A 20,140-nucleotide genomic window follows, 5' to 3' on the forward strand; every position below is an offset into this window, starting at 1 on the left:
GGAGAATTTGTGCCTCTAGTTCTTCAATTGCAAGCCATGACCAGATTCATTAAATACCATAACTTTACTTGAATTAAAAGCAATCATACCCAATTCTTGATGTAACAATAATGACCTACTGTGCAATGTTGTTGATGATTATTAATGTCATTGTTTGCAGGAAACTGGACTGTGGTTTTCGTGTGACAAACCCAGCCCACTGATGTCCCCAAATTATTTATTTTCTAGTGAAATTGAAGAGGGGAATGACTGAGCAAGACACAGCAGTCTGTGACAGCCCTTCTACAAGTACCACGTTGACTTCTGCCCCCCTCCCTGTCTCCACAACAGGATGTTAACTCTGTAGCCTAAGTATGATGGATTAAGAATGATTACCCTCAGTGATCTTGCTGATGCTTTTGCTACAAAAATTTTCTTTCCTCTGGAACTGTGAAAGTGGATACAAGATACAAAGGAAAATGAATAGCAATGTCTCTTTGCCCTCCAGTTGTTGGCAACATATACCTACCTATGTGGGCAGCTTGTTTCAATCTGCCAAGCTGCCCACATGGATTGGTGGCTCATGTGGCTCAGCTGAGGCTAAGTTATTACTTTCCAGAAGAGTGACGTGAAGTAGTTGCAGTGCAATGGGCAAATTTTTGGACTGCTCTGGGAGCTCAAAGCCCTGAACAGGCTGTGTGTGGGAGGGAGACTTGGACATGATGGACAATAAAAGATTGGCCACTGCACAGGGATAGAGAATCATGAAAAGCTGATAATGCAGTCTCTTCAGACCTCCCTATTTCTGGGCTTATTACAGTTTACAGTGCTACAGGCTAAATTTGGTCATGGGATTTCTACTTGAGCAGTCCAATTAATCTGTGAGTTCTGCACTTCATGGCTAAGAGCTCTGATCAGCAAGAGAGTAGAAAAACACTAGCAAGCGTAACAACTGTCAGCATGCTCATCAGGAGGGACACACTCAGGAAACTCATGCTGAAAATGCAAGTGTCAGCACTCTGGACCAAGCATCCCAGTAGGGAAGGATAAGAAGATGATGTCCTCTGCGTATGAGGAAAGGGGTTTTGGGAGAGGGGGAAGAATTGGTCTTCCCAGTGTCCAGATTTGTGTCAAAGACACCTCCTCAAGGACCATCCACACTGACCAAAGCATATTGTGTTCCCCAGACAGCTCACAGAGTCCACAGACCTGAAAGGAAGCAGTGTGTGGGTGGCAAGTCTGGTGTGACAGTTCTCCACTCCTGTTAACCCTCCTGGTACTCTCCATAATTCCATGGACATCAGTCCGATCACATCGTGCTGCTTCTTTGGGGAACAGCTTTTCTTTCAGGGCAAAGAGAAAAGCTGCTTATCTCAGTGCCTCATTGCAATATTTTACCAGTAGTAAAACACTGACTGCACCATCTCATTAGTCACTCATCCAGCTTTTGCAGCCAGAGTCTTCTGGGTTCACCAGGCGTTTGCATCCCTTCAGCACATAAGAAACTGTCTGCTTCCTAGTCCTGTGTGTAACAGGGTTTTGCATAGCTGCTCTCAATTGCAATGATATGAACCCAAACACTGAGCACTGGGTGCAGCCATGCTTCTCAAGCTCAGATGTCCTGAGAAGTCTGTTTTCATCCAGGGTTCAGCTCAGTTTATTCACCTGGGCAGTAGCTGCTTCAGTTCCCCAAAAGGCAAAGCAGGTCCTCAGGTCCTACAGGGAAGATGTAATAGGAGAGACAGATGAACAAAGACCAACACTCCCATAAACTGAACCTTGGTTTTCCTGATCAATCTGGAGATTCTCCATTTTTTGCTCCAATGGCTAAAATCAGTTTGTTTCAAGCATTGCTTTAGGTTTGTTGCCAATGGTTGTTTCGGGGTGGAGGGTAGTGGCTCCTGGACACCTCTAAGAAAACTAATTGTCAGGTGTTGCCTCCTTGCCCTGGTCTGCAGGCCTTGGCTTTGAAGATGTTGCTGGCTCTTTGGCCTGGCTCTGCTTTTCTTTTGCAGTCAGGTCTGATTACAGCAAATCCCAGATCTTGAATCAGGGCAAGTTTTAATACTGTACAGGCCTTGTTTATGTAACAGCTCCCATCCCTTAGGGATGAATCCAGGACTCGCAGCACTAAAAGCATTAGCTGCTGCCACTGAAGCTAAAGATGTAGCTCCTCTGGCTGGTAGCGCCAGTACATTTATAGCCTTTAGAACAAACACTGGAGGAGACTTGTGACACACTAAAAAGTGGGTTATGCCTACTTAAGCATTTCATCCCACTGCTGTACTCAGGGAGAATGTACTCGTAGGACCACAGGTGTGAAAACGCTCCTGATGCTGCTGTTAGCCCATTGCCCAGAGCTAGTCTGAGTAGAGTGTACACATCATTACTTATCAGCAGCTTTCTACTAGCACTCATGTCCTCCCTTTTACTCTCAGACCTCCTCCAGCACTGGAGAAGTAGAGGACAGGACAAGTGTAGGCAGGGCTCTGGCTCCCTTGGCTTAAACAACAGCCTCTGCTCATCTTTCTGAATTCATTTTGTAATGACTTTGGCATGATGGAGGTTTATATTCTTCTTCCTTTCCAGGCATGTGATGCAGAGCCTTTGAGCTTCAACATGTCAGCAGCTCAAAAAACAGCCAGCCACCTCCAAAAAGCAGCTCTGTTTGCCTCCACAGCCTAGGGCCCCAAGACATGCTCACACTCGGAACAATTTCAGGTCAACACCCGAAAATACCAGTGATTCACCTTGAAGCTTTAACACAGTTTAATTTTCCCCATTATTCATTCTTTGTCCTTTCTGTTTATGCTGTTTAACTACACAGCTCAGTATCTGGACATCTACTTACCCTTTAGAGAAATGGGTAAAAGAACCCCCACTCTACGTAGAGTGTTTGGTGCAAACAAAGGTCAGTTTAATGACTGTTCAGGGATTTGCTGTAAATTGTCTCCTGGCTTCTGTCCTAAAATCCACATTTTGCTGGGACATAGCATTTATAAAGCATGAAGTGCACCTTGAGTGTCTTCCCCAACAAAATGCCAGTCCAGTCTGAAACTGCATGATTGTGATTGTGCATGATTCCCCTGTCTGGGGAAGAGATTGCAGAAAAATGCAGCAGTTACATTTGTTCTTAGCTCCTGTATCTGGGCAAGGTATGTCTGTCTGTCAGTTCCCCTGTCCCAAAATGTTAAGAGCACCTGCAATAGAGCTGATTCTCATTTTTTCCAGAAATAGAGTCAGAGATCTGCAGGATGTGTGACCATGTGTGTCAGAGAGCTCTACAGGGATTCTCTGGTACCTTAAGGGTGTCCTTGTTACTTGCTTGGTGACACCTTTTACCTTTACCTCTGGCTTGTGGGCTTGGAGGGAATATTCAGGTCCACTTTTATTTCCAGATTCCCGTCTCCCTTGTTTACCTGAGTTCATTTCAGCATTTCTATCAAACTGACTCTCACAAAGATTCCTGACAGGAGAGCAAGGACTGCGGTGCGAACAGGCACTCGTTACATAAACCACTTAAATGAGACATCAGCCAAATCTGGCTGGTGGAAGGAGGATGTCAGCTGAGGACAGGGTATTTAAACGCAGCAGGGGAGAAGCTACAGCTCGGGGTTTGTTAGGGATATTTACAGCCCTTTGTGAGAGGAAACGCAGCTGTGTCCATCTCCTCCACTGACTCCCCTGAGGCGGGGGCTGGACACCCTGTGTCACACTCTTTTGGGGAAGCAGGATCGCTGGCCCTCAGCCACCACCACACAGGGACACACAGCCGCAGCTTCCATCCTTTTCAGCCGGCAAAGCTTGGCTGTGAAAGCCTTGGGACAAGTTCCCCGTCCCTTTAGGTGGTCTGAGGGAGATGGAAGGGCACAGCTGGGGTTTGGCAAGGGAATCATGCCCGGCTCCTTGGGGAGCGCGTCGCAGACCTGCGGCAGAGGCTGCCGGGGCAACAGGAGCCGGTACTGACCGCGGCCCCGGCCAAGGTTAAGCCCCAGATAAGGGCACGTCGCACTTTCCCCGGCCGAGGGGCTGTAGATAACCGGCAGCGAGTGACAGGCTGCTGCGAGCCGCGGGCCGGCCGGGAGGGGCGCACACCGAGGCCGCGGCCGTCTGCTCTGTCCGCCACACCGGCCGCCGCTCCGCCTCTGCAAACCGGGCAGCGCCCTGCGGCAGCCCCCGCTGCCGGGAGGGAGCCGAGACACCCCTCGCCCTCTCTAGCACCGAGCCCAGAACCGAGCCAGCCCTTCGGCTCTGCGTGCGGTGTCCCAACAGAGCGGACCCCAAGTCTTCCCACCGGCACTGGCTCGGTGGAAGGACCCGTCCTTCCCGCACTGCACTGTACCGCCCGGTACGGCACGGCTCAGCACGGTACTGCGTTGCATTGCACTGCGTTGCATTGCGCTGCCGCCCTCCCCAGCGGTGAGGAGCGGAGAGGTGCGGTGCTCCGGGGCGCCCGCCCCGCCGCGGGGCCGCCCCGGCGGGCGGCGAACGTTCCAGACCCCCCACGCTGCGGCAGCGGCGGCGGGACGGGGCTGGGCGGGGCGCGGCGGAACGGAGGCGCGGCCACACGGAGCCGGCCCGCGCGGGGCCTTCAGGGAAATGTAGTTCATTGTCAGCAGTCAGTGGGCGCCCAGGTCTGAGGAGCGGACTACATCTCCCGTGGGGCACCAGGAAGGAGAGGCCGCCGCAGCGCCCGCCCGCAGGCGCAGTGGGGACGCCGGAACCGCTATAAGCGGCGTTGTTTGGGTTCGCGGCCGCGGAGCGGAGAAGCTGCGGCGGGGCCGTCGGCGGGCGGAGGTGAGTGTGGCTGGTACCAGGGACGGGCGGGCCTTGGTGTGGTGATGCGGTGGCTTTGCTGGCCCCTCTCGTGTCCGGAGCCCAGCCGAACAGCCCCCTCACCTCGCCCCCGGTGAAGGGGCTGCGCGGTGCCCTCTCCCGCCGCGCTCTGTCCCGCCTCAGCTGCCGCCGGGGCACCTGTCCCTGGGCGGGGCGGCTCCCGTGTTTACGGCAGTGCGGCAGAGACACGGGGAGGCCGGGGAAGAGCGGAGGGGATGCTCCCCCGGGCTGCTGAGGATGTCCGGCCGGGGGGGCTGTCCCGCATCCCCGCCTCGGGAGGGACGCGGAGCCCGCGGGTGCCGCATCCCCAGCCCCGCGGTGCCTCGGCGGCGGTGCTGCAGCGGCGGAGCCGTGGCAGCCCCGCGCACCCCGGCAGAGCCGCTGGTGCAGTCTGACCGGCGTCGCGCAACCAGGCGTCTCCCATCGCCTTAGTTGCAGGCGGGTGGCAGAATGCGATAAAACTGAGTTATAAAAAACAGAGTCTCACAGACGGGAGTGATTTTTGTCTTCCAGACTCTGATTCTCCTTCTGACCTTTCAGTGCAGTTTGATAGACTGAGTGGAAGCCTGCAGCACTGAAGGTGTGACTCATTCCTGTGCATGTCTGCACTAAATTATAGCTCAAGCCTATGGAGTAAATGAGCAATGCTATAGAGAAGGGACATAGCTTTCTCCAGAGTGTTTCTACTGACTAATTTTATCAAGTGATCTCTCCAGAGAGGTTGGTTTTGCAAAACTTTGTGCTGATAAATTATTGGATATATGCAATTTCAGACTCGTTACAAAAGATTGTGGGGATTTGGTCTTCCTAGTCAAGTTTCTCAGCGTTTCGGCTAAATGCTGTAGCTATTACTTCAATCTGTCAGATTGCATAATTGTATTTCAGAGATCTAAGGGAGGAACTATGACAGCACTCTAGTGCATTGAGGATCATTGTACTATTTGATTACCTCAGGGTATGTTTAAACTAGTTCATGAGAAGTTAGTCTTGTGTGGACTTTGAAAGCTGTGTTATTACAGCCCTGTTGTAATAGAACTCATTTGCAATTGCTTATTGATTTTGAAAATTAACTTTAAAAATCAGTGACTAAAAGTAACTGATGTATTGGGCACGGTACATAATGAAGGGGAATTTCATTGTTTTTTCAGATACTTGAGGTGAAAATACACGTGTAAACCCTGGCGTTTACAGAAGATGAAAGACATCGACATAGGAAAAGAGTACATTATACCCAGTCCTGGGTATAGAAGTGTGAGGGAGAGAGCTGACTCGGTGCAGCATGAAGAGCAGGACGAGTCTAATTTTCAGCATTCCAAACTTAAGGTCAGTTTCTTTTTCATTGTTTATTTTGCAGTCTTTACGCTTATTAAGTTGCATGCAGCAGCCTTTTTGCTGTGCCAGCTGTATATAGATTTGCTGCATTGAAGGTCAATAATGAGTATAGCCTATTGTGTGGAAGAGGTCATTCCAAGGGGTGCTGTAGCTATTTTGATAACAGGTCTCAGCACCTATTAAGCATTTTTCTTTTATATGTGGCTTTTCAGTAATATTTGAACAAAACTTTTTTCTAGTATTCAGCTATTGATGTGAATCAAGGAAATTTTTTAAACCTTTGTGTTTTAGAGACTCATTACAACCAAGCAAGAGCAGTGGAGCACTTGGCACAAATCACGCACCATTCAGTGTTGGCAGCTGAAAAAACTCTTAATCATGCCATGGTTGTTTCAAGGATTAATTTTCTAAAACAGACGTCTAGCTTGCTCTAGTAGCATGACTTTACTTTTCCCCTCAGATGAAAGTAATTATTATTGAACACTTTCTTGAACATCTGTGTATTTAACATGGTGAGGTACCATCATAATTCTAGTTTATTTTGAGAGCTGGTTCTTGAAATAACCACTGGCGTAGAGCTAGCCTGTCATTGTTCAGAGCTTCTAATTTTTAGAGCTTGTTTTCACTGGGAAGAGTGCATATGCTACCAAGTGCTATAAGGAAAAAAAGGCTCAGAGAGATGAAAACACCCACGCTAGTGAAAGATGTGGTCAGAAACTAATAACCCCTGCCAGCTGAAGAAGGTTAAAGATATTCCAGTGCTAGCATTCAGAGCAGCTAATATTTTCTTGCATATCCTGTTCTTGACCTTTTCCGAAGTACTCCAAGGACTGATATATATATATATGTGTACATACTGTAGATTTTTTCTGAAGACAAAGTTAATAGTGCTTCTGTCTGATTTTTGCAATGATGAGTTCCTTGCAGATGTGCTGCTGGTCATTGCACATAGATTGCCTGTGAGAGGGTTGGAAATAAGGGAACTTGCTGTATTTGTATGAAGGAATTGTGAAGACCTCTAAAAAGGCTTAATCTTTGCTGTGTTATAGTAGATGCTGAGATACTCTGTATTTCAGCTTCCCTTGTTTCAGTGGGTTTGAGGGTTTCCCAGAGCTGCACTGCTGAGTTGTGGGATTGGAGAGCTCAGCTCTGCAGCAGCTGAGTGCAGGCCCTGCAGCTCCAGTGTCCCCACAGGCTCTATGACTCAGCACAGTGCTGCTGACGGTGTTCCAGCAAGGTGGTGTCTGATTGCATTAGAGCAGGCACTGATGCAGAACCGAGAGCACTCGGAGTCACGGTGCGGATTTTTAACGGCTTTTATGATGTTGATGTCATGGGCTTGCCACCGACCCTACCCTGTCCAGTAGCAAATCTGCTCTGTCAAATTACTGGTGACAACAGTGATGCCATTGGTGGGCAGCTCTGTTTCCTGGCCAGTGGCAGTGGAGTTCAGCAGTAATCATTGCATGTTATCTCTCCCTTTTGGTCTGCATCATCTAATCAGGGTTAACTTTTAAAGGAAACAATCCTTATCTTACCTGTAATTTTTTAATTAAATGAAATCATGAAACCAGCATATTTATGGGTACTTTACTTTTTTTCTACTTTTTTTTTCTTTTGTGGAGACTGAAAGTAAGCCAAATCCTGCATGTCTGTACAGCCTGGCATGAAAATCTCTAACTCTGAGGCAGCTTCAGATCAGCTTAACTCTGTTGGTCTTTTTTACCCTTTTACCCCTACCATTTGATATGCTGCCTATGACTACAGGGTAGTACACACAGATAATTGATTGCAAAACAGGAGTTCTGTAAACTTGTGATTACTGATGTAAGAGAAGGGCTTACCCAAGTTCATACATTGAACTTTATCTTGTTCTCTTTGAGTAGAAGAGTGAACTTGTTTTGCTAATGTAGTCTTCTGTTTCTGATAGGATGCCTACTTTACTTGGTAGTTATCTTGTTCAGAATGCCAAGGTTGTGTTAATTTCTAGCTCAGACATTGGTACCATTTGTGTTTGGCTAGCCTTGCAGCTCGGGTGTATATAGTCCACTGACACAAACAGCTCTGAATTTGTTGCTACATGTCAGTGAGATTAAATCCTGCTTGCTTGCAGAATACTAAGGTTAAGTAAAAGGAGCAGTATTCATAACACCTTATCTAAGTTAGGCATTCTTGTTTGTGTACCAAATTTTTCCCTTTCTAGTTGAAACAAGCTCTGGTTTCAGCAGTGTACTTGGCTTAGGGAGGAGCAAAGACTTCCCTTTTATAAGGCTGAGCTTTATCTGTTTGGTTAAGCACTTTCCCTCTGCATGTAAGGAAATGGTAGAAGCTGTGAAGAAGAAAATGGTGTTTCAAGGGAAAAGAAGGAATTCTGTCCTTTGCTATTGTATCTTTTATGGAACCTGGGTTGGGTTAGATGCCTAAATTGACTTGGCACAGCTGGTGACAGAACACAACGGAGGGTTGATGTGATGAGGAAGGGTAGAACAGCAGTTCAGATAGAGGGATAAGCTGTAGTGGAACTCTGTCACTTGGATAACAGAGTCCAGTGTACCATCAGCAGAGATATTGTGACTCTCCAATTTTAATTAGATTGACCAGAAAATGACTAAGCTGTAAGCATGATCTGTATTGCCAGGAACAAGCTGTAAGCAGGTATAGGCTGTTTCTTTACCACTGACTTCAGATCTTTATGGAATGCAAGTTTAAGGCTGTTTTGCAGCAGACTTTCACTGCATGAGGTGGACTTCTTGCTAACATGGTGCACCCTTATAGGGTGAGGTAGAATCCTCTATGCTCTGGGGACAGTAGTCAAGGGCCACTGGTTCATGGCAACTGGTGAGGACTACTGCTGGCAGGGCTACAAGAACATTTGGCTGATCAATAATATGACTCATTGGGGTTTTTTGTTGCCTATATTGCTGCATTTTCTGCATCCTTCTGAACTTGAAGCAGACAAGTCTAGTTGATTTTCTGATCATGATCGTCATAGGTGAAAGATCTGTTTTACTATTGAGCCAGGGTACCAGAGCTTTTTTGTATGTCTCTTTTTTTGCATTGCATAAAGGTTATATTCAGCTTTCCATTTTCTGTCCCAAAACCTCCATTCTTGTGTTTATTTCCTGCTGAAAGGATGCTGCTTCAAACTGCCACAAGTGTGTTCATGACAATAGTGAAAAAGAACTTGCTATTCTTTCCTTGGAAGCTTAAATGCTGCTTGGTCACAGCTTGAAAGATCACATCTCTGAAAGACAGGAGCTTTTCAAATAGGCTTCCTGGAATCATAATTGAAATAATTCTGCAATATAAGTAGGTCTAATCCAACATTTCCTGGTACTTAATGGGAATGTTGCTATAGAAATATGGACCTTTGAAATAGGCACTTTGGGACTGAAATTCAAGAAAAAATTTATTCAGCTTGTGAATACATATATTCACCTCATGAATAAGTGTCTACAGTGTGTTCTGATAACAATTGATTAAGTCTTTGGAGACCTTAATGTAGCTTACAAAAGAGTCTTAACTACATGTTCTCACTGCATAGTACCGTACTAATTTGGCTTATTGTGTGTGGGGACATGCCTCTGCTGGAGAACTTGTAGGTGCACTTGCTGCCTAGCACTACAGTGAGTGGTCTTCATTTGTACAAGCTGTTACATGACCAGTGAGTAATAATTAAGGGATGTTTTGAAATGTTGATTTGTACTTACACCTTTAGGACTTCCTGTTCTCAGAATGTGCCTGTGCCCTTCAACTTGCAGCTGGAACAATTGTTTGTAGTTTTTCTCACGGAAAAAGTGTATCTTGGGGAGGACAGACCCCACTGTCTATGAAATATACTATAAAATGACAGATGAGGAAGAGAAATAATTTATTTTTGAAATGCTTTTGGAATTGGTTTGTCTCAAATGTAGATTTTGTGTTTAATTGATGGAATAGCAGGCAATGAATTTTGCTTTCCTACCACATTACATTTACAATAGAGGAGGATATGAGAACAAGCTGCTTCTACAATATACAGAGCTTATGAGAACTCAGTTCTTGGAATTTAACTTCCCACGTTAATGATGCTACGGCACTCATTTACAAACTGTACTCAAAGCTGTAGTTGGTTCTGACTGGAATGTACTGTTCAGGATTAAGTTCTTGCTGGTGAAGGATAATGACTGCATCTGTGATGAATCTCAAGTGCAAATTGCTGCATTTCAAGGCACCAGCCAGGGGAACTGTAGAGATCACTTCAAACATGCAGGAAATGTGTTGCTAACTTTAGCTATCAGAAGCCCTACTAATATTCCTGTCCTTACCTTGATCTCTTGTTTTTCAGGTTTGTTTCTGACATCTTTTGCCCAAGACAGCAGGGAATGTGATCAGAACTTGCTGGAATTGATATAAATCCTTCAAGCACTGATAGCTTTGAAGTGATTTATTACTGAGTATTTAAATAGATCAATTCTGCCTCAACCTCTCTGAAACATCTGAGTGTCTGAGTCAACTGAACAACAGGTTAAAAATAGGGGTGTGAGTGTAGCTGGGTACTTCTGCCTGTGTACTCCATGCTTAGAGCAGTCCTAGACATCATAACTGTAAACTGTTACTTGTAGCTGAAGCTGCTGGATGTATCTGCATTTTTCCAAGGAGTTTTTTACTTTTTCAAGTCAAATGAAAGCAAAACTTTAAAATCTGGTTTTTTTTGGCAGCAGTTCTATTATCTTTGAGAGCTTTGACCACAATTAGACTAGGTGCAGAAGCAAACATTTATGGTGCTTTCTAAAGATGCATTAATTCCATGATATCCCCAAAGAACTGAATATATTGGTTATAATCATGTTTTGTTAAGTTGTTTTACCCTTGAACCTCTGCTAGTGAAGCAGTCACACAGTAATCACAGAATCAAGTGATTCTGTCAAGGATCACTTGATAGGAGATCCTAGAATTGTTTGTTGGTGTATGCTTTAGGATGACCCTCTAACCACACCAAAGAAGGGGTTTCTCTACCTTGTCCTCCATGCCTACATGTACATATCACCATCTGAGAGAGGAGCATATCCACAGGCAGTCATCTATCAAATCTGAAATATTGTCTGACACTTGGAGGGGGATTTATGATATCAGAGAAGCCTTCCACTTAACAAGAGGAACTAAAAGGTGAGGTCTGTGACTGGGCAGAGACATTTTCTAGAGGAGCATCAATATTCTGAATAATTCACAGCTTCCATTGGAACTTGACTGCCTTCCTTAGTGCACAGCCATCTTCTAAGTCTTAGCCACAGTATAAAACCTCAGCTCTGACCACATGCTGGTATTGTTTTTGGCTACTGTGGATTGCTGTTCCTTTGTTCAGAGCAGATTTCTAAATCAGCCTGCTCCTGACCAGAAGTGTGTAAGGAGTAGATTAGCTGTCAGTGAAGGAAATCTTGCAGTATCTTTTCCATTGTGGTGTTCTGTATTAGTGCTGCAGACACTCTGCTCTATGGCTCTTTCAGAAACTCAGTGTACAGCTATAAGCGTTTCCAGAAATATTTACTGCATCTATCCCAAACTATTGGTGAATTTAGCTTGAAACAAATTAAACCTCACATATATGCAGGGCGTTCTGATGTCTTGGGACACTGAGATGGTTATTAGTTTTTGAAAATTTGTATCCTGTGATAAGAAATAGTCAGTCAGTTGTGCAGAGGGCAAACAAGCTGTTCCACAAACAAAGTCTGTATTTCAGTTGTTTTTGAGGATGAAGGTTAATGAATTTCAAAGTCAACATGTTTAGAGCCCCGAGATGTTTAGTTTAAGTTTCCTAGTTTACTGTTTGCTTTTGGAAACATGTGTTGGTGCAGGAAGGTGAGTTCAATGCAAGATTGTTGTATTAGGCTTGATAAATGCTGTGGTGTCAAGGCTTCTGCTGTCACTCGTTTGTGATTCCACTCAATAGGAGTTTAAGGCCAAAGCCTCCCTTTTTTGTACAGCTCAAAGTGTTGTACAAAATTCACCTGTGTAGCTTCTCTTGTGACCTGGATTAGGCATGGCCTGAATAAAGATTGTTACTGGAGAACACCAGCATATGGCGGGGTGTTGGGGTGGTTCAGGAGAGCAGAGCTTACCTGAGCAAGGCAGGAGCCAAATTCTCAGCCTGTGCTGTGCTAGGTGGAGCTGCTTATTGAGGAGTTGTTTCCCATCTTTGTAGGCAGAGATGTGGAGGGTGTCAATTCTAAATCTAGTTGTTTCCAATTCCACAGGAGTCTGCTGTCACTGTACATGAGCTATGTAGCTCCAGTGCTGGATGATCAATGTACAGCCTTAGTTTTGAATGAATCCTAGAACCTTTGCTTACAAGATCATGAATACCTGTTTTAATGCAAAACAAAAGACAGGGATTCATGGATACCACAAGCCTAAGCACATGCACAGGTGCTTATCAGGTGCATTCATAGCAGGTACAGTCGCAAAATCCTAAAATAAACACTTCATGCGAAACTCTGTATTTCTTGGATTGCAGGAATAAATGGATTTGCTAGAAAAGAGTTGAGGACATCTCTCCTCAAAGCTGATACTGGCCAGAATTCAAGGGCAAGTTGAAATAAGAAATATTCCTGTAAGAAGCTGATATACCTGTCCTCACCAAGGACTTCCTGTGCCTCAAGTGGAAGTACTCAATATATGTGACTAAAATACTCAGGCTTACCAGATGTACATACCCTGACCTTGTTTGGCTACAGAGCCTTGATATCAGTACCAAGCACTATTGGGAAACTTCTGCTTTAATCTGAGGATACATAAACTCAGGCTAGCTTTGAAACCATGACTCCAGTGTTAATACAACTTCTGCTAATCCTGGCCAGAAAAGTAACAGCGGATCTGGTGTAATCAAGTCACATGTAACTCTGTTAAAGTAGACTTCAAGCTTTTCCATCTCTGAACTATTGTGGTAAATCAGAGTGTGTTTCTGAACAGTTAATTTGTATCTTTTAAGAGAAATATTGCACAGCTGTACTTATTCCTGAATTTGGTTATGTGTTTGGTGCTGTGAAGAGCTGTTCTTCCAGGTAACAGAAGCTGGGAAGGCAGCAGAGACATAAGGTTTTATTTATACCCCCTTTTCAGGAGGTTCAAGAAAATGGAGTCTCTGACTTGTTGATCTGTTCTTTCATGGAAATTGTAACCATAATTTCTAGGCATCTGACACTGTCTGATGGTCTCACCTTGGTGCTCTGTGAATTCAGCTGTGCTGTCTGTACTTTGCAATCAATGTGTGCAGGTGCCTAAAGGATCAGTGTCTCCTTCCTGACACTCACTGTCTCTGCTCTAGCCCAGTGCCTGCTCCTTGTTGCCTCAGCATCAGGGAGACAGCTGGTATGGGTGGATGATACACCAAACTAGTCTTAAATAGGCTCATGTTTTAATCAGCCAGGGTATTATAAAGTATCCTAGCTACAGAGAAGGCTGGGAGCCTAATGCTGCAAATCCCCTTGTTAATATTTTTATAGATTGTGTACTGCATCAAATCCAGTGAAAGGAGAAAAGAATTGTTTTAGACTATAAAGTTCATAGTGCACTTGCTGCTTCACCAAGCAGCTGCAGACTTGACAATGTTTGGACCTGCAAGCCTATTTAATTTCCAGATGCTCTGGGGTTTGATGACTTACAGTCTGGACAACAATGCTTTAGGAGTTGCCTGTGCTACCTGCAGAAGCAGTGTATATACCCTTTACTCCTTTTTAGTGGGAGTATTGTTGGACCCAGAGGAATTTCTGGCAAGAAGAATGTAATTGCAATTCCAGAGAATATTTTCCTGGACTCTTGTTTTATTTCAGTTGTGCTTAAGCTAAATGGAACAGTTGGTTCTTTTCTTCCCTTCCCCAGCCCATACAAGCTAATAACTAATCTTGTTTTGCAACACCAATCTTTTAAGGAAATCTTAAATATTTTTAAATTGCTCTTCATTCTGGAATTGTAATATGGCGACTGCTTTAAGCACTGAGCAGAACTGGTGATGATATAATTCTTTCTCATCACATACCCACCTAGTTCTGAGCTCTGCTGTTCTGGTCTCTAGGTTCCCCATTTACCTCTCCTTGCTGAGAACTTTAAAGGCATGAGGAAGCTTGTTGAGTTCTGGATGCTAAATGCAAGAGGTAGGAGTTCTGTGCTGCAGTGTTGCCAGCTCAGAAACCTTTACAACTTAAACAATTTTAACTTTGTAATAATAAGTCAACCACAGTAGCTTTAGTGTTCTATGTCAGCTGCAAGGATTAGTAAAAAAGTAGTTATAGGTCTGTTCTAATTTCCTGTCAGCTGCTGGTAGGACCAGGAGAGATGGAGCTTCTTCCCTGCTGTGATCTGAGCCTTGGAAGATGTTCTGCCTTAGGGAAGAAGGGATGAAGCTGTTTGGTGGGGTTCGGGTTGTATGCACACATCAAATTCTTTGCAGGATGAATAAGGGACGGAAAAATCTGTTTTGCTTTGCCTCCCGTCTTGTCTGGTTTTGCAGTTGTGTGATGTTAGTTGTCAAACCAATAATTACTACCTTCTCTTAAGTAGGAGATTGTTATAGGACTGCGTGAAAGGCTAGAATCTCCCTGGATGGCTTTTTCCTTCCCACTTACATGACCGCTACTTCCTTTTTCTTTACCTGTTCCCCATCCTCAGATGCCCATATTGCCTGCTTAGCACATTTTCAGAAGAGTGCAAGTTCACATATTTGAGTTTGCTTGCCTTTCTGAGTAAGTTTCCTCGTGCCATTCTTGCTTCCTATGGAACTTCCGACATCATGTGTATATGATGTCAGCTTTGCAGCTTGGCTCCTAAATTTCCTGCATTTTCATTACCTTGATGAGCAAATAGTTTCCTCTTGCCCCTAAACCACTCATTTTCCTCACCTCACTCGGGCTTTCTGTCATACGTCCTTAGCCAACCATGTAATCTTTCTGGCTCTCTCATTACCTTATGTGCTTACCATTGCTATGACCAATTTTTTGACAAGGAATTCATGCCAGCAGGTGGTTGTATGGTTTTGTTGTTTTCCTAAGATGTAGAAAGTCAGATGGGGCAGGTGTGCTCTGTGGTGGCAGCACCAACTGTGCTTCTCTTTCTCTGCCCCTCTGTGACCCACCCATGAAGGAAAATCATGTGTGCAGTGGTGCTTCCTTGGTGCTCGCCCCGCTCTTGGGCATTAGGCCCAAGATTAAAAGTTTAACTGTTTTCTTAATCTGGTAATTCTTATAGCAATCTGTTGAATTGTATCAGCCTGTACTCAGGTGTGTCAGAGCTTCATGGCATGTGGAGTGCAGAACTATTATGCTCTGTTAGGAGATGCCTATGGCTGCAGAAAATTTATTTGGTGTTCACCAGATATTAATAAGATGCTGAATCAGTGATTGTTCTTGCCCTCTGTCATGTGTTCAGCAAGCCATGATATGCTTATCCTATGTGAGTTTATTTCTCCAGTGTTTAGTCCATTTATGCATTTGAACTTCACAGTATCCTATGATAGAGACTTCTAAATTTAAGTGTGCCTTGTTCTTTTGTTGTAAGAACAGTTGGTAGTCATTCTCTAGTTCTCTTTCTTCAGGCTTTGTGGACTTCTCAAATACCTGTACTTTTATTCCTTTTATCAATCCAGCTGAAAAATCTTAAGTTTATGCTATTCCAAGCCCCATTGTTATTACTGCTCAAGGAAAGTAAGTTTAAGTATAATGCCCTTTTTGAACTGAATTGACAAGGGGCATAGTCTGGTGTTCAAAAAGGATGCAAACCCTAGGGTTTAAGTGTTATGGTAATGCTTTCTGCTTTATCCTTTGTGTTAGTTGTAACAAATCTTCATTGTTTTTTTGACCTGTTGTTGGTGCTGATTAGTCATCTGCTGTTTCTCAATAAGTGTCTGATTGAATCTTTCTCTTCCATTTAGCAATATCTGATTTAGACTTGTTTTGTTTCTGTGAGCATTTCTTTGGAGTTATCAGTACCATGTTGTATCACTCATTTAATTGCCTGTTTTGGCATATTAATAAGTTGATGAATTAGAAAAAGTGTATTTTAATTTATTTATGTTTATTAGACATTTATTTCAATAGCAGAGCTGGAGCCTGTTGTAGCACATTAGTAATGACTCAAGGCATTGGTTTCCAATAAAACTGTGCACACATGAAGGCAATCAGAAAACCTAATCAGAAACTTAAATTAAGTGTTATGGTTGTTTTGGTTTTTTACTTCAGTCTTTTGTTCCTGAAGTGCATTGTGGAACAACTTAGGAGCCTCACTTACTGAAACTCTGCTTTGAGGATTTTCTGATCTTCAGACAACTATGCAGGACTGTAGAGTTGTTCTTAAATCTTAATTGTACAGTGGTATGATGCATTTGTTTCTTGGTAGTCTTACATGTGGGATTTTGACAATCTCATCAAGATGGAGATGAGCAGTGCTCTCAGTGAGGGGTTTGTGGTTGTATTTGTCTCTATGGCAAAACATTATAAAGGCCTTTCAAAGGCAGGGCCCTCATCTTTATCAATGCAGCTTTTCCACATTTGCCGAGAGAACTCTTGAGCATCTCTGGAGAGTTTAATTATTTTTCACAGTGATTGTTTATGAATATTTGGACTGCCTAAATCCCTTGCAATTGTGCTTACTTATTAGAAAGATATTCTTGTTTCTAAGTGGGTGAAAACCTATTTTTATGCTCATCAACATAGTGTTTTCTGTTTTGGGAGATTTTTTTTTTTTTTTACTTGTAGGCACTTTTTTGAGTGCTCTGAAAAGCAATGTTTATACAACTAGTTTATGGCATCACTTAGAAACAAGCGTGTTATCAGCAACAAGATGTTTGGGCACATCTGCCCTGGGCCTCTTGTGGGGGTAACACAACAAACCAGTTAAGAATTCCTCTGCTCTACACAGAGAAGAGGTGGTGCAGAACTCTTCCCTGCTACTGGCTCCTTTGGGACGTTTATGGCAGGTCCCTTATTAATGCTGATTTGCATAGGTTAAGTAAGGCAGTGTTGCCTTTCTGAGTCAGTAATGTAATATAAATTGAGTGAGAAATCTTTAAATTCATATTAAGTACTGTGTATTTTTGAGTCACTCCATGTGTCATAAGGTTTTATTGTTCTTTTGTTTTTGTTATTTGGCTATCTTTTGTTACTATAGCTTTAGGTGATTGCTTAGCAAATAAGTTTTGAGATAGAACCATGGATTGTTGACAATGTGCTTAGGCACTATTTAAGTACTTTGATTAAGTAAATAAGGGACAGATTTATGATTTTTTCAGTTTCCTGTTCTCATCCTTCTCATGGGTGGAAACAGTGTCTTAGTGTGCTGTACTATTACATGTTAACATAGTACAGACAAAGACCATGATTAATGGTGACATTTCCAAAAACAATTGCAGGACTTGGAAATCGGGAACCGAGTGCTGGCATTTAGTGTTTGTTGGAGGCTACAATGCATTACGGTTGTTTCTTTTCAAGGAAATAAGCTGGCTTGGCTCTGATTAAGTGAACTAAAAAAAGTAGAATCATAGTATCTTTGTAAGACCTCCAAGACTATTTTTACCTCAGATTTTTTTTTTCTTCTACAAAGTAGCTCAGTTGCACTAGACTAGAATACAAGTAGGTAACATGGTCCTGCAATAAATAGCACATCAAATCAGCAGAACCAGTCAAGGGCCCTCTGCCAGTACAGATAACAGTCTCATCTCCTCATGTAGTTTTGCCACATCTGGCTGCTCATCAAAAGATTTGTTTAGACTCTGCAACATTTTGACTATCCTGTATCACTGCTGTTTCTCCTCTTGGATTAGCATTTAAGTCTGCCTTTCACCGGGGCAGTGGAAACTCTCCCTGAGACAAGGTTTGCCTTTAAAGTAGGTGTCTGTTACCAAAGTTGCTGAGCTATTGAGAAACTGTGCCTGGGAGCAGAGAAAATTGTCAACTTTGTTCTGTTTAGATTAGGGAAAAAGAGGAAAAACAGGAAACATGGGAAAAGTAAGTACAATTCTGCTTAGTGCATATTTGGTTTTTTTGATTTAATCTAAAGTATTTTTGAAGAAGGGACTTTAGTAGAATTCTGAAAATACTTTGTATTTTCTGTGGATAAGAATATCTAAATTATACTTAAGAAGGTGTAAATTCATCAAGAAAATGTCTTAATTTCACTGTATAAGCCAGTCATTGGTTTCCTGAACTGATGTCATAGGTACTTGATGTTGTAATTTTTCTCTATTGTGTTTCCTGTGGCAGGATTAGTCTGGTCTATCCATTTATCCTTTGAATGCACAGATGCAATACTGGTACTGATTTGTTTTACAAATGCAGCAATCGAACACAGATCTAGAACCTGTGCCTTCCATGGCTTTGCTGCCAGGATGAAGCCTGTGCTCTGAGACATTGAAATGACTGTGATTGTTGCACAATAATTTGCAGAAGAAAGAGGTGCAAAATTGCTGGAGATGGGAGTCATGGACTTCAAATGTAGTTTTGAAGTCTGAATCTGTTGTCTTTCTTGTAAAAGCAGATTGAATGCCAGGATGCCTTGGAAGCAGCAGCTCGGGCAGAGGGCCTGCCACTGGACATCTCTGTGCATTCCCAGCTGAGAATGCTGGATGAAGAGCATCACAAGGGCAAATACCACCATGGTCTGAATGCACTGAAACCCATACGGACCACTTCCAAGTACGTCTTTAGGCTACCACAGAACTGATACAGCATTTGCTTTTCAAACCAGTGACAAAGCACAATTGCACATGTAGGTCTGTTGACTGGTACTGGAAACATCAGAATTTGTTTAGCAAGTGTGGCTGGCATGGACCATTTGGTACTCTGAGTGCTTTCAATGAGAGGAGGCTTTGTTTTTCTTGAAGATTTACATTTCCTGTTTCCTTTTTCATTTGTTTGTGATTTTTTTTTTTCTTTTTAATTCTTTTAGACACCAGCACCCGGTTGATAATGCTGGGCTTTTTTCCTCCATGACCTTCTCCTGGCTCACTCCTTTGGCCCACAGAGCATACAAGAAAGGGGAATTGTTTATGGATGATGTGTGGTCTTTATCGAGGCATGAGTCTTCAGATGTCAACTGCAGAAGGTAAAGACATCTACTTTGTTATTCTCTTGTTTCCATTTATTGCATGTTAGTGTGTAGTCAGTGATATAGTGTTGCCCTAGAAGAGCAGCACTGACATTTTGTTTTGCCTTTCTCAGAATGGTGGAATTCACTTTCATCTTTCAGGGGCAACTTTCTCAAGCAGTGCAGTTTCTGTAGCCTTGCTGATTTCTGTGAAATTAGGGGATTAGATCTTTAGGAGTGTCTTGCAATTATTCTGATTTTGCATGTCTTTAATCTGTTTTTTTATTAAAACAATTTTTTTTTCTCAAGGCTACAGTGAAAAAAGTCTTGAGCTAAAATGAGAAATAGTACTGTCAGTAGCAAGGTGATTTGAATGTGGATCAGATCTTCTGATCAAGCTTGCCTTCTATGGTTAATGAGAATTTCTTCAGGTTTTGACTCTGCAGCTCTTCAGTCAGTTCAGCAGAGAAAGACTGTCAGTATATTAAAGTTGCCAAAGAGGCTCCAGGGAAAGAAAAAGCATTGTGTTTTTCATCCTTCTGTCCTATGGAATAGGTCACTACATGGATATTTCTCTTTACCTTACAGAATGTATTTCTTTCTCTTAATATTATTTTTTGTTGTTCTGAGCTAGGAAGCACTTAGAGTTTTAAGAAAGAAGTACCTACGAGACTGTACCTTCTCTTATGGTGAAAAATTTATGACATGAATAAATGTCATAAGTCTTCTGTTTTTATTAGGCTGGAAAGATTGTGGCAGGAAGAACTGAAAGAAAATGGGCCTGATGATGCTTCTCTCCGGAGGGTCGTGTGGATTTTCTGCCGCACCAGGCTCATCCTTTCCATAGTGTGTCTGATGATCACGCAGCTCGCGGGTTTCAGTGGACCAGTAAGTAATATCCATCCTTTTTTTAACAACCCCAGAGGGCTCCATCTCATGGCCA

The 20,140-nt window shown here is 43.3% G+C and overlaps 1 protein-coding gene across 10 annotated transcripts in view; it reads left to right on the forward strand.

The window, feature by feature from the left end:
* The first annotated feature begins 4,623 nt into the window (after positions 1–4,623).
* The window catches only part of ABCC5 (ATP binding cassette subfamily C member 5), a 68,268-nt gene continuing 52,751 nt past the window's right edge, over positions 4,624–20,140 (forward strand). For 3 of the 10 annotated variants that reach the window (XR_011002547.1, XM_068200489.1, XM_068200493.1), the window contains exons 1-5: positions 4,627–4,776; positions 5,964–6,138; positions 18,649–18,806; positions 19,060–19,215; positions 19,938–20,085. Coding sequence is in view for 7 of the 10 variants with exons in the window: in XM_068200489.1 (XP_068056590.1) it covers positions 6,010–6,138; positions 18,649–18,806; positions 19,060–19,215; positions 19,938–20,085 (591 nt within the window). In the remaining 3 variants the exon portion in view is untranslated. Of the gene's footprint in view, positions 4,777–5,328; positions 5,449–5,963; positions 6,139–18,648; positions 18,807–19,059; positions 19,216–19,937; positions 20,086–20,140 lie in introns of those variants that run through there. The other 7 variants (XR_011002549.1, XM_068200500.1, XM_068200497.1 and 4 more) reach the window with 5 other exon arrangements.

The sequence above is a fragment of the Anomalospiza imberbis genome, chromosome 10 (assembly GCF_031753505.1).
Source record: "Anomalospiza imberbis isolate Cuckoo-Finch-1a 21T00152 chromosome 10, ASM3175350v1, whole genome shotgun sequence".
NCBI classification, from domain to species: Eukaryota; Metazoa; Chordata; class Aves; order Passeriformes; family Viduidae; genus Anomalospiza; species Anomalospiza imberbis.